The sequence below is a fragment of the Corvus kubaryi genome, unplaced genomic scaffold (genome assembly GCF_017639235.1).
Source record: "Corvus kubaryi isolate FWS band 111438036 unplaced genomic scaffold, C.kubaryi_AGA036_p1.0 37308, whole genome shotgun sequence".
In the NCBI taxonomy this organism is placed as follows: Eukaryota; Metazoa; Chordata; class Aves; order Passeriformes; family Corvidae; genus Corvus; species Corvus kubaryi.
Genome location: NW_024581096.1, coordinates 6808432 through 6828373, shown reverse-complemented (window position 1 = coordinate 6828373; position 19942 = coordinate 6808432). Strand labels below are relative to the sequence as shown.

The window sequence follows — 19942 nt, the reverse complement described above, 5'->3', positions numbered from 1 at the left end:
TAAAGTGTTAGATCATTGTATCCATGAAGGCAATTGTCCTCTCATCCCTGTGTAGGTTTATTTTGGGTTTGGGCGGGGGCAAAGGATTTGGATTTCTTTGGTCTGAGTCTTTTCTTTTGGTACATAGTAGTGCTCTCTCTGCTGGCTGTTGGAAGGAGAAGTGTCTGTGATTGAGGTTACACAACCCTTCTGAGTGTCTGTTTCAGTGTCTGGGCTTCCTTCATACAGCGTTATTGTGCAAAAATTTCAAGGCTTCAATCTAGAGCACTTGGTCAAAGTATGTTGTTTTGAAAACTATGTAGGCTCCTTTTTTTCATTTCATTACACAGTATTTAATTTTCTATCAAAGAATAATGCTTTTGAAGACCTTGCTGTGATGGCCGCTCAGAACAAGTTAGAGGGTTGTCATTGTGTTGTGTTTAGTTTGGATTCCAAAGGGTTTTTCAACATGCAAATACTTACTTGGTTTTGGAAGTCTAAATATGCAAACCATGTTTCCAATCGGCTAGGAAGAATAAAAGTCATTGATACAGCCAAGTAATCAACAGGAGTAACTTCTTTTTTTGGAGCTGTTTTTTTCAATAGTTTGGGTTTCAAAGTGTGGTATTTCCATGTTCTCATAAAACAGTATCATTATCTGAACCTTGTCTAAAACACCCAAGTTCGTATCCCACGTTATGAAATATTTCTGTAGATGACATGAATTCTTTTAGTCTTGTCAGGAATGGTGAATAAACAATTCACTGTACAGTGATCATTTTTCTGTGCATTCAAATGTGTCTTTCTGCATTTCTGTAGTACTGAGTTGTAGACTTAAACCACAAATCCTAGCTAGGAAAGTCTAGAAAACCACAAATCCTAAGAAAGTTCCTTGTACAGACATGAAAGCTGTTTCTAGTCATGAAGTTCTAGCTGAATCATTTTATCAAGTCAGAAAGGACAAGCTTTCCTTCTCTGGGAAGCCTGGTAATTTCATGGGAATCCTTGAACGTCTTGGTCATGCTGCAAGAGAGCTTGGTGCTTCTTCAGTACTTCCTTGCCCCGCTCAGATCATCAGTGATGGAATCAGATGCTTTTCAAATTCCTGATGGCATGTTTGTGAGGTATCTTTGAAATACTTTCATGTCTGTTTTCTCAAACTGGCAAAGTTAACATGTGTCAAGTGGGCACAGTGGACCATGGAGAGGGCATCTGATGTTCAGATCCAGAGTTTCAGTGTGCCATTTAGTTCTTGTGTTGTGAAGCACACACTGTAGGGATATTGCTTAGTCTCTTATGTATCTTTTTGGCATACTCAGTTCTACTCGCTTCAAATTTAAAGCAAAAGAAAGTCTGTGCTGATGGGAAAATAACTTTTATCCTATTACCTGTTATCCTGAAACCTCACTTGGTTAACAAGTGAGAAGAAGCTGAGCTATAAGGAATTTCTACAAAATGCTGGTGAGACATATGAAGGACAGTGTTTTTTTAAAGATGTTTTAATTATGTTGCAGATGTTTTTGAGAAATTATGACTGGTTAGTAATTCAGATAAAAATTTCTGCAGAAGTTGTTGGTTTTCCTGGTCAGTTAATTTTCTAGATGTGTACATAAATTCACGTATAAAAATAAGTAACTGTTTTTCAATGTAGGCCAACATCACCTGTATAAATCATGTATTTGAAGTTTTCACTGAATAGCATGTTAACCAGGCAGAAGCTGTTTTAAGATAAATATTGTAGCTTGTACTACTATTTTATTTTTTATTCTTCTGGTGTGTATTTTTTCTTAGGACCTCATTTTTGTTGCTGTGTTGACTCCATTTGAAGGCATTCTTGAATCAACTCATTCTGGTTCTATTAAGTCAGAGGTTGACTTAATATCTTCTCTCTAATGTCTGGTTACAATGCAAATTCTTACTTTTTTATCACCATTTAGTAAACACAATTGTACATTGTACTCTCCTTTAATTTTTTTTCCCCACAGCAATAGAAAACTGAAAGGAAACATGTAGTGTATCAAGTTGAATTTCAAGTTGGATTTCAAGTATCAAGTTGGATTTCTCTCTATTGTATTAGAAAGTGTAAGACCATGATTTCCATCCTATGAATAATCTTAAAGGCCAAGCTTATAAGGGCCAAAGCACTAATGACAGGAATTGACTTCTAGAGAGAACAAGCTAAAACCAGTTGTGAAGTATTACTGATATGTTGTAGTTATGATTCAGCTTTTTTAAAGAGAGCTTTTTGAAACCATCAATTTTAAGTAGCCATATAGATAAATGTAAAGAAACCCGTTTTGTCCAATGGTATTAAGTAGTATTTTATTGATAACATTGAAACAGTTGAAGCCCCATCAACCCTTCCCATTCCCACCAGGAACTAATGACTGTGCTACTGTTAGAAAAGAACCTTCTAAAACACAGTTAAGGCTTAAAAGCTATATGCACTAATTAACAAAATACAGTGAACATTTAAGCTGTTAATAGCCGCAACATCCCTGATGCATAGACCTTCAATATGCTAACACTGCATAACAGTTCTCTATTGTGCATCTCTTTAATGAGGGTAACTGTGTCAGTTCTTTTCTTGCTTCACTACCTGCTGTGTATGGAAATTATGTACACTATTTAGCACTTTCTTTCAACTTTTAAAGTGCATGCATATTACATAGAAGCATTACATCCTGCATTAGGGTAAGGGACAGCTTTTAACAGGTCTGATTTCCTTGTAGTTTCTGAAGTGTAACTTTTCTTCTTCTAAAAAGCATGCACTAGCAGGGATTGTGCTCTAAATTTGCATTTCTTGATTGGGGATTTGCTTCTGTTTTTCTCATATGTCTCACACCACTTGTAACTGTATGGGCAAAGATCTGTTACAGAAATCACTTTCTCTATAAAGGCAATGTGAAGAATAGAGAACATGCATCACAATGAAGGCAGGCATTGGTTGAATTTCCTGATACTGTTCTTAGTAGCAGACCATACAGTAGTTTGACAGAACTGCCAAGCTAAACTTTAAAACGCTACTTTTTGCCCTTTTTTTCACCCTCACATTTGATGGGTACCTTTTTTTAAATAAACAGAACCCTAAATAGTTTGCTAAATTTTAAACCTTAAATGCTGCTCCATAACTACCATTCAATAGGGAATTAATTAATTGGTGGTTGTGAGGAAAAGAACACTAGAAAATGCATGATAATGGAATTTAAATTTTAGTATTCTTTGCTCTAGCTTCCAGCCTGGGGACACTGTTAGTTAGTTAAAACTGAATTCACAATTAATGTTTCATACACTGTAGTGATAATATTTCTTATGATTTGAATTCATCATAGAAAACCTTACCAGAGTTATCAGTTCCTAAGATGTTGCTGTACATTCAAATGGGTACTCAACAACTCAGACCTTAGAATATTTGCTGTCCAGGTTGGATTAGGAATTGACCAAGGTGTTCCTGCCTCACAGCAGCAATTCTACTACCTGTGTGTAAGTAGTTTCCCGGTTCCCTGCAGGCTCTCAATGGTTTGCTCCCTTGGGTCTTTTGGAGCTTCAATGGATAAGGGAGCTTTGAGAAAAAGCTCCCTTAATATTTAATTAACATCAGTTGAAACCCTTTCTAAAGGCTCACGATTATGGAACAAGTGATACCTGAATTTGGGAACTCTACTGGGGCCTTACTTTGAAATGTTCTTATTGATACTTCAAAGGAAGCTTTGTAAGGTTTTCAGATGGGCATAAAGCAGATCATAACACTTAATTTTTTTGTTCCTGACAGAATTCCTGAAAAACCGTAATCTTAAAAAATTCATTTAAATCATATGTTTATGGTTTATTTTGTAAGTACACCTAACTTCTAATGAATGTTGAAAGTAAGTACTTTATTAAAATGGCATCAGAAACATAGAGAAAATACAAAATTTTTTTCCAGTGCACAAGAGTAGCCTGAATTTTGGCTTTCACTTCAGATATGAAGACCTCATCCTGAATTGCTGGTTAAGGCTCTTGGTGTCCATGATCAAAACTGCATTTTATAGACTATAAGTCATCGGTAATGAATAATTCACCAAGATATTATTGAAATACTGTGTTTAGCTTTGCAAGACAATCTGCTTACTGTGACTTACGCTAGGATTATATTATAAGTAATCAGAACTGCAAACTGAATAAATGATGTTTGAAAAACATGCCACCACTGAGCTACAAGTACACTACAATATGCTATTTATTTAATAGTACATACAAAATTGAACTAACCAGGGGAATAGGTACAAAGTTCTTTATCCTAGGTAGTGTCTATCTGCTAGTACTTCTGTCTGCTTTCCTTCAAAGCTCTTTCCTGCCTGTTCTCTTGTTTTCCACTGAGAAACAGTATCTGTAAGAGCAGTTGCTTATGGTAGTACAGCAGTGAAGTGTTGCCATAATGTAAATTATTGTAAGATAAATCAGATTGTTTCAATTGCTTGGTTATCCTCTTTCTAAATGCAGATAAATTAAGACTGCCTCTTCTTTGACTTGAAAGTCTGTCATCTAAAAATATGGCTGTAGTCTTATTCTTCACTAATTTATTTCCTTGCATGTTTTTTAATCTGAGCATTGTGAATTTCTAGCCGAGTGCTTGAAATTTGTGCACAGTAGAAAATTGTATTTTTAAAAGGCTTCAAAGACCCAGCCACTTGTGTGTGTGTGCGAGCAAAACATTTGCTTACATATGCTTTGGATGAGTTCTAGAAAGTATGCTTTCTCTAAATATTGTTGGGATACAAGAAAAAGTAATTGCAAGATCTTCTGTAACTCAGACTTTTTTCCACCTTGTTCGAGATAATCATACTGTTTGTCATTTCGTCAGTTTGAAGAGCATCACATCTACCCTAAAGTCTCTTATGAGTACTAGTAGCAACATTAATCTATTTTTGTGAAGTATACTCTGTCCCTGATTGCCCCAGCTTTCCTCCATTTAATAATGATTTTCTTAATTTCAGATATATGGAGAAACCAAAGCGTAAACCCAGCTATTTGATTTCCTTTCTTTTTAATGTTTTTTTATTTACCCAGACAACATCTACACAGCTAAGACATACTGTTACAGGAAAAAAAAATGCAGTATTAACACATTTTTGTTGCTTGTGATTTTTTCTTGGCAGAAAAATGATATTGAACATGAAATAATATGTCTGTGCTGAAAGTGGGACTTAGGTGTTTCAACTGTTTCATTTTTAAATTTCTGAAATGTTGTTTACTTGTCTATCAGAATGCAGGCTATATGGTAGGTATTTTTTGCAAGTGTGCCAAAAAAAATGCGTCTCTGTTTTGAGTCTTGTTAGGGTACTGAGAGGTGCAGAATCATAGATTTTTGTTTTTCTTTTCAGTGTTGTAGTTTAAACTAACAAAAGCACAACTCAGCAGCTTTTTCCATAAGTTGCCAGTAATCACTTTTATAAATACCAATTTTCTGTGACTTTTGGAGGAGATGTGAATACAGAATTTGGGGATGTACTGCAGACTTCAAGTGAAGTGTTTTAAAGATGTGAAAGAAGGGCTGTTGAGAAGGATGTTTTCTACTTACTACTGTGAAGGAACATTCCAATCATTATTCCATTATTCTTTCCTTGTGTTTTTCTCAAATCACAGATTCAAAGAGATGTTGGTTTAATGGCATGTGGAATGTGTTACGCCATTTTATTTGTAGTCTCTCATATAAGCAAGTACAGAATAATATTAAGTATGTAAAATACTGGTGAAGTGTAGTGAGCCTTTGCAGCAGGACAACAGGGAGGTTCTCAAGGAATTTTTGCAACTGCAGTGAATGCTCAGACATCATGGTTGCTACAGTATTGCCTCAGCTGTGAAATACAAACTGATGAATAGAAATGCTGAAGCTACCAGTGCTTGTTTTGGATGCTGACACTTCCTTTTCGTAATGGCAGTCAGCAATCTAAAAAGTATTATAGTGGACTTAGCTTGATTCCAGTAGTGTGATGGTTTCTGCTTCTATTAGACCTACTTTTCTTCATTTTCAGTTTCTCTTTAATTTTTTACAAAACTGCTTGTGAAAAGACATTTTCTTTAAATGGAATCTTTGTTACTATCAAATTCTGTTTCCTGTTTAGAATGTTTGGTTTTCTTTTTAAAAATACAGTTCTTTAGGTGCTTTTTTCAGCTTCTTTATTAATCATTCTGCAGGATGGCTACATGGGAGAATATGTTATGAGTAATACCATGTAGTTCACCGTTTACTGTGATAATGCAAAATGACTGTGAAGCCTGAAAGAAAACTGTATCCTGTGTGATACAAAGTTTCCTAAGGGCAAATATGCTTTTTCCCCTTGTTTTGTCTGTAGCTATTAGATAAACGTTGTCTGACCATGTTTAGTTCATTCTGCTCCATTTTTCCACTTGCAATTTACATAGCAGATTCTGTTCTCTTGCATTTCCTTCAAAAATATTGTACTGAAATGTTGAAACATAAATGTTCTCATCCTGACTTACAGTTAAGCAGCTGAGCACATTAAATAAAAAATTCTTTTCACAGCAGCTAGTTTGTGGGTATTATGCAAGATGTTCTGTGCTTTGCTAGAACAACTTTTAAATAAAGTGAATTGCAACATGAATTTACAGCAAAACTTTACGTACTTAGTCTAGTAAAACATGTTGGCAGTGGGGAAGAGAGCAAGCTGTTGTAAACTCCTATAAAGTACAGAAAACTTCTACTTTCTCTTCATTCTAACAAGTGTAAAACTATTGAGGTTAAGTAGGTGGGGCACCCGGAAGTAATTGCTAAGGCCAGTGGCATTTTTGTGGTTTAATAAAGGCAGAAGCTAATTATTCAGTTTTTATTTAAGTGAAATGATGCCAAAAAGGAGGTTCCTGCAGAGCAGCTGCACTCCTTCAGTGTTACCCTAATTTACCACAGACACAACTGTCACAAATAGAACTTTTAAACTTGATATATAGCCACGAAAGTAAGGAGCCCTTTGTCTGGAATGCATGCAGAAGAACTCCTTTATACAAATCAACCGGCAGATGACGGACAATGATGAAAATTTGATTCTTTGAAGTCATAATGGTCATTGAAATGTGTGAAATTCTGGTATTGAAAAGAGAGCAGCTAGCAAGACTCTAAATCCTGGGTGGTTGCTGGAAGCTTGCTGGGAGGTTTTTCTGTGTTTTGACATCAACTTCCCATTGCTTGTTCCCTGTTTCCTTTATTAAAAAAAAAAAAAAAAAAAAAAAAGAGGGGGTAGTGCTAAACTGTAGGTAGTTAATAGTGGTTATGTACAGTTTCTGTCTTTGTGGTGAAAGAAATGCCGTAGAAGAAACATGACACCTTTATGCACACCTGACCCATCTATTCAAAACCATTTGTTTTCAGAGCTACTTTCAATCATTTTGTCTCTTTCCTTTAATTAGAGAGTTCCATTTCTTGTCCCCTTTGGAATTTGTGCTATTAGTGGAGTACTTAAAAGAAGGAAATTCTCATTTCCTTTATAAGTCATCTTCATGCTGAATAGTGCTTTCATTGACACTGCCTCTGTGAATCAGTTTTTCTCCTTCCTGCATAGCACATTTCGTTTCTTATTACCCTTTCCAGAACAGCTTTAGTAGGCTTTCCACTGTGACAAGCATTCTTAAGTAATATAAGTTATAATAAAGAAAATCCCTACGTTTGTAAGCAATTTTATGTGGTTTCTGCTGTTTAAAAAAAAAGTATTTTGTCCCTTTCAGCTTATTCCAAGAAGAGACAAAATGCCTCAAAATGAGTATTAAAATTTTCTTGAGTTACAAAAAAAATTCAGTTTCCTATTCAAAGAATATATATATTAAGAAAAACACAATGTCAGAATGCACCTTTTAGATGACAGCCTGTTTTAAAAATGTGAAGCAGGGTTATTAATTTTTAGTAAAGTAAACCTATACAGTTCAAATCTCAAGTCTTTTATATTGTCATCTCATATCTTTAAGATTTTGAATGCTGAATACCTCACTAGTATCTTAATATGCTAATACAGCAAAATTCATTAAGGAACACTTTAAAAAAAATAGTAATGTGAAACCAGCTGTCAAAAATATCTTTGTTTTGGAAAGTTGGTTCACAGGTAGTTTCAATGAGAACTTGAACTCAGAACAAAGCACTGAAGACCCAGTAAAGAGTTCAACCCAATGCAGCATAGTTCTTTTCAAGTATTATATTGTTTTAATGGCATCTTGGAGCGGGAGCTTTAGCCCATTGAAATGTCGCTTAAAGGACAGGTTCTTCTGTCACTAGCTGGAGCTGTGTGGATGAAATGATCACAATAGAGTGTTGTAATGCATTTTAAAAGTGTGAGAAATCAGTTTGTCTAGACTAAGAGTGCGCCTACAGGGAATAGGAATCTTAGAGCTTCTGTGCTCTTTAGGTGTCAAGTATGTGATAGATGCCAAGCCTTTTTATTCCATATCTTTGGCAACAGCTCAGCTATGCTACAGTACCTTACATGTCTACAGCAAGCAAAATCAGTGATTTTATGTCAGGACAACTTGAGCTTCAGCAACCAGAAACTCATTGTCCTAACAACTGTCTGTTCAATTGCCAGCTTTTAAAATAGGAAGATATCAATAAATGATTGCTAGATTCCCAGAAGGCATGGAAACTGTAGCTGTAATAAATGTAGTATGGAGAGCTAGCAACACCATGTAGATATTTCCATTTTAGAAAGCAGGCAGGTTTTAATTTTCAGTTTGAAAAGATTTTTATGGGATTAATCCTATATTATTAGTGAAATAACCTTGATTTAGAGCTGAGTGCCCGAAAAAAACATGGTTTGAAGGGTTTGTCTGAGGTTTTGGTTTTACTTTCATCCAGATAAACAAGTCTAGGCATTTCTTTACTATGGTTATCTCATAAATATAGCTTTTTCTGGTTTTAACCCTCCTTTTAGATTGTGTTCTGTGTAATATTTCTGGGAGAAAATAGTGTATGTCCATAATGTTATTTAACATAGTATCTTAATTTTAGTACTTCTAGATTATTCTGGAAGAATTCAAAAACTTCTAAAGTTTTTTTTCTAAAGCATAAAATACATAATGGACTTACGAGTTCCTGAGATTAATAATAGTAAAAAATAATCATAGTTTTGAGCTGTTTTGAAGTTGACGTATCTGGAAGTGTTTGATGATAACAACCCCAGCATTTTTGCACATACCATATTGTTTGGGAGCAGAAAAATAAATTTTTTGGGAATATTACTACATTTCCTCACGTTTGTTAAATACAAAAATAAAGACTAATATTTCAGCCTATTTGTATAAATAAGCATGCTGAAACTTTGAATCCTCACCAAACTTTACTGCAGGTAAAAACTTCTTTTTGTTAAACAAAGCACTTTGCCAATTCAAATCAGAAAAAATTTAAGCAAATTCCTCCTAAAATTGCAGTTTAAGCTTCACCAGTGAGAAATGCCAGTCTGTCAGAAGGTATTTTTATATAGGTGTTGCAACATTCCAGTGACTGGTACTGCTTCTCTTTCATATCACTGGTAGTCTCATACTAAAAATAAGCATGATTTGGTCCTAATGAAAGCATTTATGATGGAATTGTTAAGATACTTTGACAGTTTCTTTTGGTAGTTTGGGTAGAAATGTCGGAAGTTGGAAAGCTAGTGAGGATGCTTGTTTGTTGCCCCTTCAGTCCTAATAGCAAATGCAAGTCAAATGCTTTAAACTTCCTGCCTCTTGTAGTTTTGAGGGACTGATCTCCCAAAATTTATTTTCTGAAGTAAAATTGAAAATAAGAACTTCTGCATTTCAAAGGATGGTCTGGTGATTGCATGAGGAAGTTTTAAGTTTGCCACAAAGCAAAATCCCATAAAGTTACTAGGTACGTTTATGTAAAACCACAGTGTTCTACTTAAACTTGTTTCTCTTTTCATTCAAGTCATGGCAATACTGTCAAGATGAGTTCAATATGCCCAAAGTTTTGCTGCAGTTTTCTGGACTGTTACCAGTTTACTACTTGTTCCTGGAGAGACAGAAGAGGAGGGGAGGGAGGGAGACTGAGGAGCTCCCACTGGCCTTTTAAGTATGTAAGGAACAGGAGTAGTTTAGTCCCCTTAGAGGTAGATGGATTTGATGTTTGATTTCACTCTTTACTAGGGTGAACTGACAGGTTAATTTTATATAATTACTGTTTAGTTTTTAGTGAGAATGTTCACTTTAATTATATCAGATGGTGCTGAGGGTAATTTTTCATAGCAATTCTTGTGAGGTTTTTCCCTATCTTACACTTTGTTAAAGTCAGTTAATATTTTTAGGCTGGTTTGAAGGATTTATCTTTCTTAGGTTTATTTGGGGAGGCCCTCAACAAGGCTCATCCCTCCCTAGTAGAGGAGGGCATCCTACTACTGGTTGTATACAATGTTATATATCTTTTTTTTCTTTGAAGGTTGGAATCTCCTAAATAAATTTGTCCTTCACAAATATACTGAAGAGTGTTACTGGCATCAAATGTGCATCTCTTGATCTTGAACATCAACAGAACTGACTGTCAAATGCTGAGTCATAGCTTGAAACACGAAGAGGAGGTCAACTTTATGTAGTAACTAATGACTAGAGAAAGAAGAGAGCTGAATTCTAGTACCTGCTCTGCAGTCTCAAACAATCAGTAGCATATTGTGCAAAAGACACTACCTTCTGCCTCTTCCTTCATGCTAAGCATAGCTTCTTGAGTCAGCATAGGTGTTGGTGTCTCTTAACTCTATACAGAGCTAAGCCCAAGGGAAAGCGCTTGCACTGCAGCACATACTTGGCTGGCAAGTATTTTGGTAAACAGTCTTGTTCATATGAAGTTGAGTCTCCTAATGGTAATGTAAAATTTTAGAATTTGTCAATATTTCAGTCTGTGCTCTAATGTTTTCCTGAAGCAAGAAAGCGTTTGCGCATTTCCATGTTTGCTTTAGCTGGTGCAAGTTGAAGCAGTCCTGACTTTGCAGCTGTGGACAGAGAAGGATGGGGGGAAATGTCCAGTCCCTCCTCTGGCACTACCTGTTTTGTAGGTGGGAAGTGAGCAGGGTCAGGTAACTGATCCAAGCTAAACCTAACTCAGCTGGGGAAGCAGAACGATAGCAGCCCTAACATCTGTCACCTTCCATTGTTTTTAGTTGAAATAATAATGTACTTCTCTAAATTTTTTTCAGTTTTTGTAATTTTAAAAAAGGTATGAAATTATGTAAAAAGCATAAGCAATATTATTTTACAACCCTCTTACAAACCTCTTTTTAACAAGTCACATTATGGTTTTTTTTAGGATATTACTACTTTAACTGGTGTTCCAGATGAGCACATCAAAACCAGGAAAGTTCACATTTTTGTTCCAGCACGTAATGCAATGCAGTCAGGACTTAACAATACAAAGAAGTGGAAGATGGAATTTGATAACAGGGAGCGCTGGGAGAACCCTTTGATGGGCTGGGCATCTACGTGAGTACTTACTGAATTTGAAAATACTTTTCTTCTGTATTCGGCTCACTAGTAATCTAAATCTGAAATATCCTTTCTACCTGTAAATCTGGTTGTGTTTTAACAGTACTTACAGTAAGTGGTTGGGTTTGTTTGTTGTATGATTTATGATCTGTTAAGTTTAAAAGCAGACTTTTACTCACAACATCATCTGGAAGAGTTTGAAAAAGATGTTAACAACCAAAAATTTCAATGATTACATTGTGGTGATGTTACTGTGTGGCAGCATCAGGGCCAGAAAGTCATTAGTTACATAATGTAGTAAATCATTCTCAGCTCTCAATTGCATCTTTTAAACAAAACCAACAGTACTTCTGGATTTTTTTTTTTATCCTGAGGATCTAAAATGAGGAGTCATAACTAATAAATAAAACACAACAAACCAAGCTATTTAAAATATTACACTGTTTCTTTAAATATTGCCAATATTAGTATTAAAAACTCCTAAATACACAAAAAGTACAGAAAGGAACTACTTTTAGCTAGATATGCTGTAATTTGGAGATGTAATTACAATTTGGATGCATCTAATTTTTAATTCTTTTTTTTCCCCCTTATATGAATACACTACCTGCATTTCACAGCATGGTTAGAATTCTGTAGACTCTGAAAACTATGCCAGCAATTCCTCTGAAAATAGTGTAATTTTGATTTGCAGCTGTCTCCTTTGAGGCATATTGAGAATAGTTAATTATTATACATAAACCAAAGTCAGCCACTAAAGATTATTTTTCAAATTTCAGAAAGGATAAAATGTGTACTGAAAATACCTGGCTACAATCATATTAGCACTTATGATCAAAGAATACAAAATTCTATGAAAGAAAACTTTAAAACCTTAAACATTAAATTACCTGAGGATGCATTTTTTGAGATTTATTAACATTCCAAATCCAGTCACAGTTTTTTTTTTTATTTATAACATGAGTATATCCAGAAATTTAGTTCAAAGTAACTCTGAAATCAAGTCTTCCTGTTGCATTGATCTCTCATAAAAATTTGAGGAGGCTCTACATACGTTTTTATTTTGGGGTAGGGAAAGGAATTTCTCATGGGTAAGCAAGCTCCAGGTAGAATAAAAGCAAGTGCTCTGTTGAGAATTGACACTGCTAGGTTAACGGTTTTGTAAATTAGTTTGCATCTGTTCATTTTTAAGGCATTCTTGTAAAAAGTGTTAGTGTAGACTCTGGTGTTACCGTTCAACACCCAAAAATACCTAAGAGTTTTTTCTCTTGAGATTTAATTTCTGCAAAGAACATTTCTTAGACATTTTCCCATTTCCTTTTGAATAATGTAATGGGATTAGTGGATTAGAGCTGTTTAGGGTCTACATATTAAAGCTCTTTTTTCTCTGAACTCAATATACTTATTTACCTCTAGGTCTTTCCTATATTTCTGTCATTTTAGTCTTGTTTGGGGTTAGGGGTTTTTTTGCACTTGCTGTTTCTTGGCTGTTGGGGCTCTTCTTCAGTGAAGATTATCCAGTTATAGATCTAAGTAAAATGGAACTGTGGCATTTTTTTTAATTGGGAGGTTTCATTACAAGAATGCCTAAAGGCAGTTCTCAAATACACCTTTTAATATAAAGCTGTAAACAAAGAAACGTGGCAAGTGTGAAGTTTCCATTGTATGAGATCTCTTAAGAGAACAAAATGTGGAATCCTAGTTTTCAGTGACTTATGAAAGAATTTGGGGTAGGTATAGGAAATTCTGCAGCACTGGAACTGCTGACACTATCAGGACGTCATCCTGGACATCCTGAAATCAAGTTTGCTCACACGGATAGCTCATTTATAGAAATAAATCAGAAGTGTATTTAGATTGAATGAAAGATTATTCCACATAAAACAGAAGAAATAATTTCTGCAAAATTCTAATTTCCCATCTACCTCTGTCCGGGAAGGCTTTTGCCATATTTGCAGTACTGAATGGGCACTGGTACCTCACTACACTTCAGGCTTAAAGCTTCTTTGTTCCTTTTTAGTAGTGTTGAAAAGATTTTTCTAACCGAAATCATGGAAGAGAATAACAACAAGCAAAAGTTGTCACAATATTGCAGTACACTGGGGCCACTTCATTCTCCCCTGGTCATGTCATGAACTAATTCTTAGTTCCTAATTCACTTACTGCTGTTTTAAGAGAAATCTTTAAATGTCTTTAAGAGAGCCTATTGCAGTGGCTTGCAAAAGTGTAATTTATGTCTTTATCCTGGTTTTGTTTGTTTGTTGTGTGTTTTTTGTTCGTTTGTTTGTGATTTTTTTTACTGGAGAATATATTGGATATATAGTGAATTCCATTTTTCCATGTGTACATCAGATAAAATTACACTGTTGTCTTTGCTGGAAGCGAGATTCCCCCTTTTCCCCTCCCCCTTTGCCAGTCACAGGCTTTGTCCTTTATTGTAGAGAGTTCAGTGTATCTTAGGTCTTTTCTCTTCATTTATCCTTCTAGCTTCAAAGAGAGAACAGTTGAGAGGCAGCTCCTTCAATAGTTTGTTGCAATTTGGTCTTGTCTTTCCAGTTGTCTCCCAGGCTCATAGGCAGTGTTGTCTCAGGGAGGCTTTATCTATCTTTGTGCTGCTACTACCAGTATCTCATTTCTTTAAGAGTTAGAACCCCTCTCTTTTTTTTTTTTTTCATCCTTTGCCATTGTTCTTAAATTGAGCTTTTATAGCAATAAATAAGGCAATTTCATGTTTTAACTGAGATTTTAATTTGTTTCAAAGGGGTTTATGGTGTTCCATTCCTTTCAAAAATGCAGTTTAAGAATAGGTGGTCATCTAAAACTAACCACTATGTAATTAGTTAGCTAGCAATTTGCATTTTGGAGCTTCATTTTTTGTTGAGGCCTGTGATCTTGCTTTCTGTATAGGAATAAATTGTGGAGGTCATGTGACCTCAGCCAAAGCAGAACTCTCAGTATTTTTTATGGACTTTGCAGTTTCTGCTCAATTCCTTCTCTTCTCACTTAAGTATTCTGCTCTTTTCTCTCTGAGATTTTCTTCCCCTAGCTGCTCTACAGACTCTTGGTCTCCTTGAAATGTTCAGAATTACCTTAAACCTTACCAAAAGAGAGGGATTTTACAGATTTAAATTAAAAAGAGTATTGCAGAGCACTTACTATAACCTCAGCAAGTGGTTAGACATGTTTGTCTACTAACCCAATTAATTTTTGCAAGTAGTTGTGAGGGAAGTTTAACACACTGAAAGAATAAAACAGTACTCTGCAGAAAATAAGTGCTGACCCTGGAAATAATTTTAAAAAGTGTTTTGAAGGTTTTGTGAGTTGGCATACTAAAGTGAGCTGTGTAATATTTGAGCTTTTAATGTAAGCTTTTAATATTTGAGATACAGATATAATTTTTTTCTATTTCCGATCTGCCTAAAAATTGTCATCTGATTTCTTACAGAGCTGATCCTTTATCCAACATGGTTCTTACTTTCTCTACTAAAGAAGATGCCATTGCTTTTGCTGAAAAAAATGGTATGTATTGTACGAATGGGCTATGAGGGGTTCATCCTTCTATAGGCAATCTTGATCTCAAAGTATTAACAACAGAATAAGTACAGGATAAAGTACCTTCCCTCTGTTCTGCAGAATTGGTAGACTGCTAGTGTTCTACAAGAGGAGGAGGAAAATAGGAATGGGGGATATTTCCAAGGGTGCTGAAGGCGTTGAATCTAGACTTTCCACTCTCTAGAAAGGTGTTTCAGTCATTAATATTAATATTAAAATGTAATATTAATATTAAAATGCTTTTGCAAGTATCTCCGTTTTGAATGAGAGCTGAATGAGACCTTGCTCAGGTCTTGAAGGAAAGTTAATACTTGAAGTGTATCCCAGGCTTGGTGTTCCGGCTACATGGCAATGTGTTCTTTGCCTGAAGGCTTAACATGAGCATCTCAGTTCTTACTAAGGGAAACTGTCAGAGCGCTTGTGAATATTTGATAATCAGAAAAACTAAAATGACTACCAAGTAAGCATGTTGGACTTCATTTTTGGCTGTGTTGCAGCACAGATTTATTGTAAAAGGAACCCAAGAGGATCATCACGTCCAACTCACTGCTCCTCACAGGACTGCCTAAAAGTAAACGGTGTGACTAAAAGCATCGCCCAGATAATCACTGAACTCCGACAGGCTTGTTGTCCTGGTCAGTTCCCTGGGGAGCCTGTTCCCATGACCAACCACTCTTTCAGTCAATATGCTTTTACTGTTGTTGAGTCTGGATTTCCCCAGATGTAGTTTCATTGCATTCTTTGTGTCCTGTCACTGGTCACCAGAGAGGAGATCAGCACATCCCCTCACTGCTCCCCATGAGGAACCTTTAGATTGAGGATGTTACGCCTAACTCTTAGCATGAGAGTCTAAACACATACACTTGATGATGGTTCTTGTGAAAAAGACAGTAGAAAAGCCAGTATCATCACTTAATAATTTTTTAAGCTGATGATATATCAGAGGGAATGTATCTGTAAACTTATTTCATTAGTTAGGCTTGTATTTCCTTACAGAATGATGGTACCACAAACAGTACCCATAATCTCAGCCTTTTGAATATTCAGCAGTCCTTTTTCATGTTAGCATGTTTTTTTGCTGCTCTCTTTTCTTTTTTTTCTTCTAAATCAACTCAATTTTCCTTAAAAAGTTAATCTTGATGCTTAGTCCCTGTGGATGTGAAGAAGATTAATTACGTTGAGATAAAGCCAGGAATAATACACATGAAGCGTAAGCTTCTTCAGAAGTCTTCCCTGTGGTCTTCAGCTTCCAACTGTATTTAGTCTGGGGTAAATAGTACAGTTCCTTGGTCAGACCAAATTATGCAGAGTTGTTAGATGGTTGATGTTGTGCACCACAAACATTGTAAGTCCATTAACCTATACATCTAAGAAACCAAACCATTTAATGTGCAATTTATTTGCACTTTTTAATGATAAAGGCTAGTATTTAATTTGTCTGTTCCTCTTTGAATGGAATTTTTTTTGGTTTAATAGTCCTAATTTTATTGAAAAATAAGTTCTACTCCTAAGAAATTAATAGGATCATATTTGCATTGGATAATTGTGCAATTTTATTAGTGGTTTTTATTGTTTAATGAACAAATACGAAATTTGGGAGAATTTGGTATAGTTGCATTCATGCTTCTGTGTTGTTCATGTTATTTCTTGAACAATTCAGCATACAAGAGAGAAAAATTAATGTAATGAGCTGCTTATGTCATCTCTTTGTAGATGCTATATTTGTACTTTCAAAATGCAGATTCAAGTAAAATGCATTTATTCAGTGTAGAAAGTTTATGCTTTTACTGAGTTAGAAATTACTCCATTGTGCACGAAACCAAATAAACTAGGGCTATGACTTGGTATTAATATTAGTAGTTCAGTATTATGATAAAATTAAGAGTTTGCACTCTTAATTTTACCATAATTGAGATGCACCAAACTTTTCTGTAGATACTGGCTTGCCTAAATTGTGATTTCATTTTAATTTATGCATATGATATGTGCATAATATTTTCTGTAGTGATAGCTTCAGTATCATATGTAGCTAGAAATACAAATTTTACATTATTTAGTTATGCTTTTTAAAATACATTAGAAATTTAGGCACACATTTACACTGGAAGTTAGCTTCTTAACCAAGATAGTATTGAGACATATCTAGGTCTACAAACACAAATACTTAACTCTCTCTGTTCCTCCTGTATGAACCACACAAATTTTCCATTACAAAATTCCTTAAGAACCTAGAGTTTAATTTCTGAAAATTCTAGATATTGCAGGTTATTTTGGTACAGTTGGTAAACTCAGAGTTCTTTCTCACCAAAGAACTTAAGGAGGTAAGACAAGCTGTCTTTCTGCCTGCCCCATCTGATGTGTCTTCTAACGCTGGAGTAGCAGTGCTGGATACACTTAACAGGAAACATTGCTGTCCAAAATATTACTGCTGAGAATGGTCTGAGGTCCAGGCAAGGAGGAAACATTGTAAACTGGAAGAAATTAAAAGTTCTGACTGTTGACCTAATTTTTTTTTTGTCCTGTCTGACATCACTGAAGCAGTTGTTTAAAAACATACAGCTTAAGTAACAAGGATGGAGAGTTTTTCTACTCCACAATAACCTTTAGTCAGGTGGTGAGGGTGTTCTTCCACAGATGGTGAAATCTGCTTTCTGTCTACTTGGATTGTATGGCAGGGCTCTGGGCAAGAGTAACTCCCCCCACCATTCTGGTATTTTTATAAAAGTGACCTCTGCTCTCCGTCGTGAACAATTCAAAGTGCTGGTCTGAAGGAGTCTGTTCCAAAGTGTGGAACCTAATCACATATGGTGGCCTCTTGTAATTTTTAGTTAGATGTAACTAACCTTATGTATTTTGGATATCTATGGCAGTGCAAGTCATTGTGCTGGCAGTTGCAAATCTCTTTTGGAGGCACTCGGCCCCTCTCCATCTAGTGTATAAAAAGATGAAGCAATACCTTGGGGCTGTAGATTCCATTCCAGCAGCCAAATGTCTCAATGTTAGGTGTTACAATGCTGAATGTTGCAATACTGAAGTCTGTCTCTGGATCTAGTTCTGGCTGTTTACTCAAGCTTATATTTTTAATCAGAACAGGAGGCAAAAGCCAGTGTTCTCACAGATGGAAAGAATATGTTTTTAAAATCTCTATTCAGTGTTTCTTACAGAGAGTAGTTAACTTGGAAATTAACACTGGTTGGGACTAATAAACATGAAGAAAATGTTTGTGTGACATTTGTGAATACACAAAAATGAGGCAGTGACATGACAACTTGTGTATCTTACAGAACATTCTGGTGTGTAGGTGTATCTTGACTGTTTACTGTGAGCACCTTAACTGTAAAAATTCAGATATATGTTAAACATTTTGGGGCTTACAACTTTCAGTTTTAAAACTAAGGAAGAAAAGTACTGTCTTATGAGTATCACTTAAAACTGCATATTTAACCACTTCTAGCTTCAACTGAAGTATCTCAACTTTGAGTGAAATATTGCAGCTAAAGAGACCAAACTTCGGAATACTGAGTGCTGCCCTGGCAACTTTCCAGGCACCTGGAGGCTGCAACCAATTTGCATTTTGATTTACATAAACACTAATGTCTCCACCTCCTCTTTTCTGACATTTTTAAGCATTTCTCTTGCTTAACTATCACATAATTTACTTGTCTTCTATCACTTCATTCCCTTTTCTTTTTACTCCTAATTTTTTATGTTCTTATAAAAAATGTTAAGTATTAAACTCCTTTCTAATGTTGAAGTTTTTTCTTTCCTCTTCATTTTTTTGGTCCTCCTACCTTTCTTTTTTTTCTAGCTTTCCAAGGTCTCCATTGTCTCCCAGCCTTTGAGATTGATCTTCTATATGTTATTTTTTTCCATGTTTTTTCTTATCTTCTTCATTTCCTGTGCCAACATACACAGGGTCTTAGTGCTTCTGAGGTGCTGTGGAGTTGTGGAGCCATGAACTTACAGCACAGTCAGTCTTCCCTGTTGAGCTTTTCATCGGTGACTGTCAAGTTGTCTGTAGTATGGTCAGGTCTTGCCATCTCACAGGATGGTTATTAGCCACATTTCAGTATTCTCCATTGCCAACTAGAAAGGAATAGATTAGTGGGTGCCTACATGGAGAAAAACATATTAAATCTAAAACCTTTCAGTTGCATTTGCTGTATATTGTATGCTGAGAATATAATTCTCGTTGTTTCTTGTCTTCCCCTGCTGCATAACCTCTAGGCTGGAGTTACGATGTTGAAGAGAAGAAGATTCCAAAACCTAAATCCAAGTCTTATGGCGCAAATTTTTCTTGGAACAAAAGAACAAGAGTGTCTACAAAATAGGTTGGCATTGGCTGTGTGACTGTGAATAAAGTCAGCTGTGCTATATTTATAGTCCATGTATAATACATCTCTTAATCTCCTAATAAATTTGACCTTTAAACTACATATGTATCTTGTGATGTCTATTTAAAATGTTTTTGATGTCTCCAATTGAACCTGTTACAAACTTCCCTATAAATAGAGGAGATTTGAAGTGTTCATACTTCTAAAAAATTGCTTTACTAGGAATATCAAAAGGAATGTTTGAAATCAGCTGCAACTTTAGAGATTATGATTAATCTTTGATGGTAATTTTATATCTACTATCCTGTTTAAACTTCTGAAGTTTAGTAAGTTCAATAAGCTTTGCATATAAAAAGTCTTTGAATAAAAGCTGGGGTTTTTTCTTTCAATACTGGACAGTTTTGGCAGTTGAAGAGCAAAGGATGGGTATAACTCAAGACCGTTCTGTATAAATGTATGTTATATAACTCCTTTCTGCTGAAATTACTACTTTCATTATTCCAGAAGAATTCATGACTAGAATAGAAAGCACTGGGTTTTGTTTTGGTTATAGAGGAGGTTTAGTCCAAAAGATTAAGATTGCAGTTGTTTCTCTGTGATGTTCTTGAAATGTGAAACTAAGCCAG

The 19942-nt window shown here is 35.4% G+C and overlaps 1 protein-coding gene across 1 annotated transcript in view; it reads left to right on the top strand.

Moving 5' to 3' along the window:
• The window catches only part of NDUFS4 (NADH:ubiquinone oxidoreductase subunit S4), a 47503-nt gene extending 28085 nt beyond the window's left edge, over positions 1-19418 (top strand). The window contains exons 3-5 of the mRNA XM_042028367.1: positions 11255-11427; positions 14876-14949; positions 19210-19418. Of these exons, the coding sequence (XP_041884301.1) occupies positions 11255-11427; positions 14876-14949; positions 19210-19313 (351 nt within the window). The 3' untranslated portion in view covers positions 19314-19418. The remainder of the gene's footprint in view (positions 1-11254; positions 11428-14875; positions 14950-19209) is intronic.
• The last annotated feature ends 524 nt before the right edge of the window (positions 19419-19942 follow it).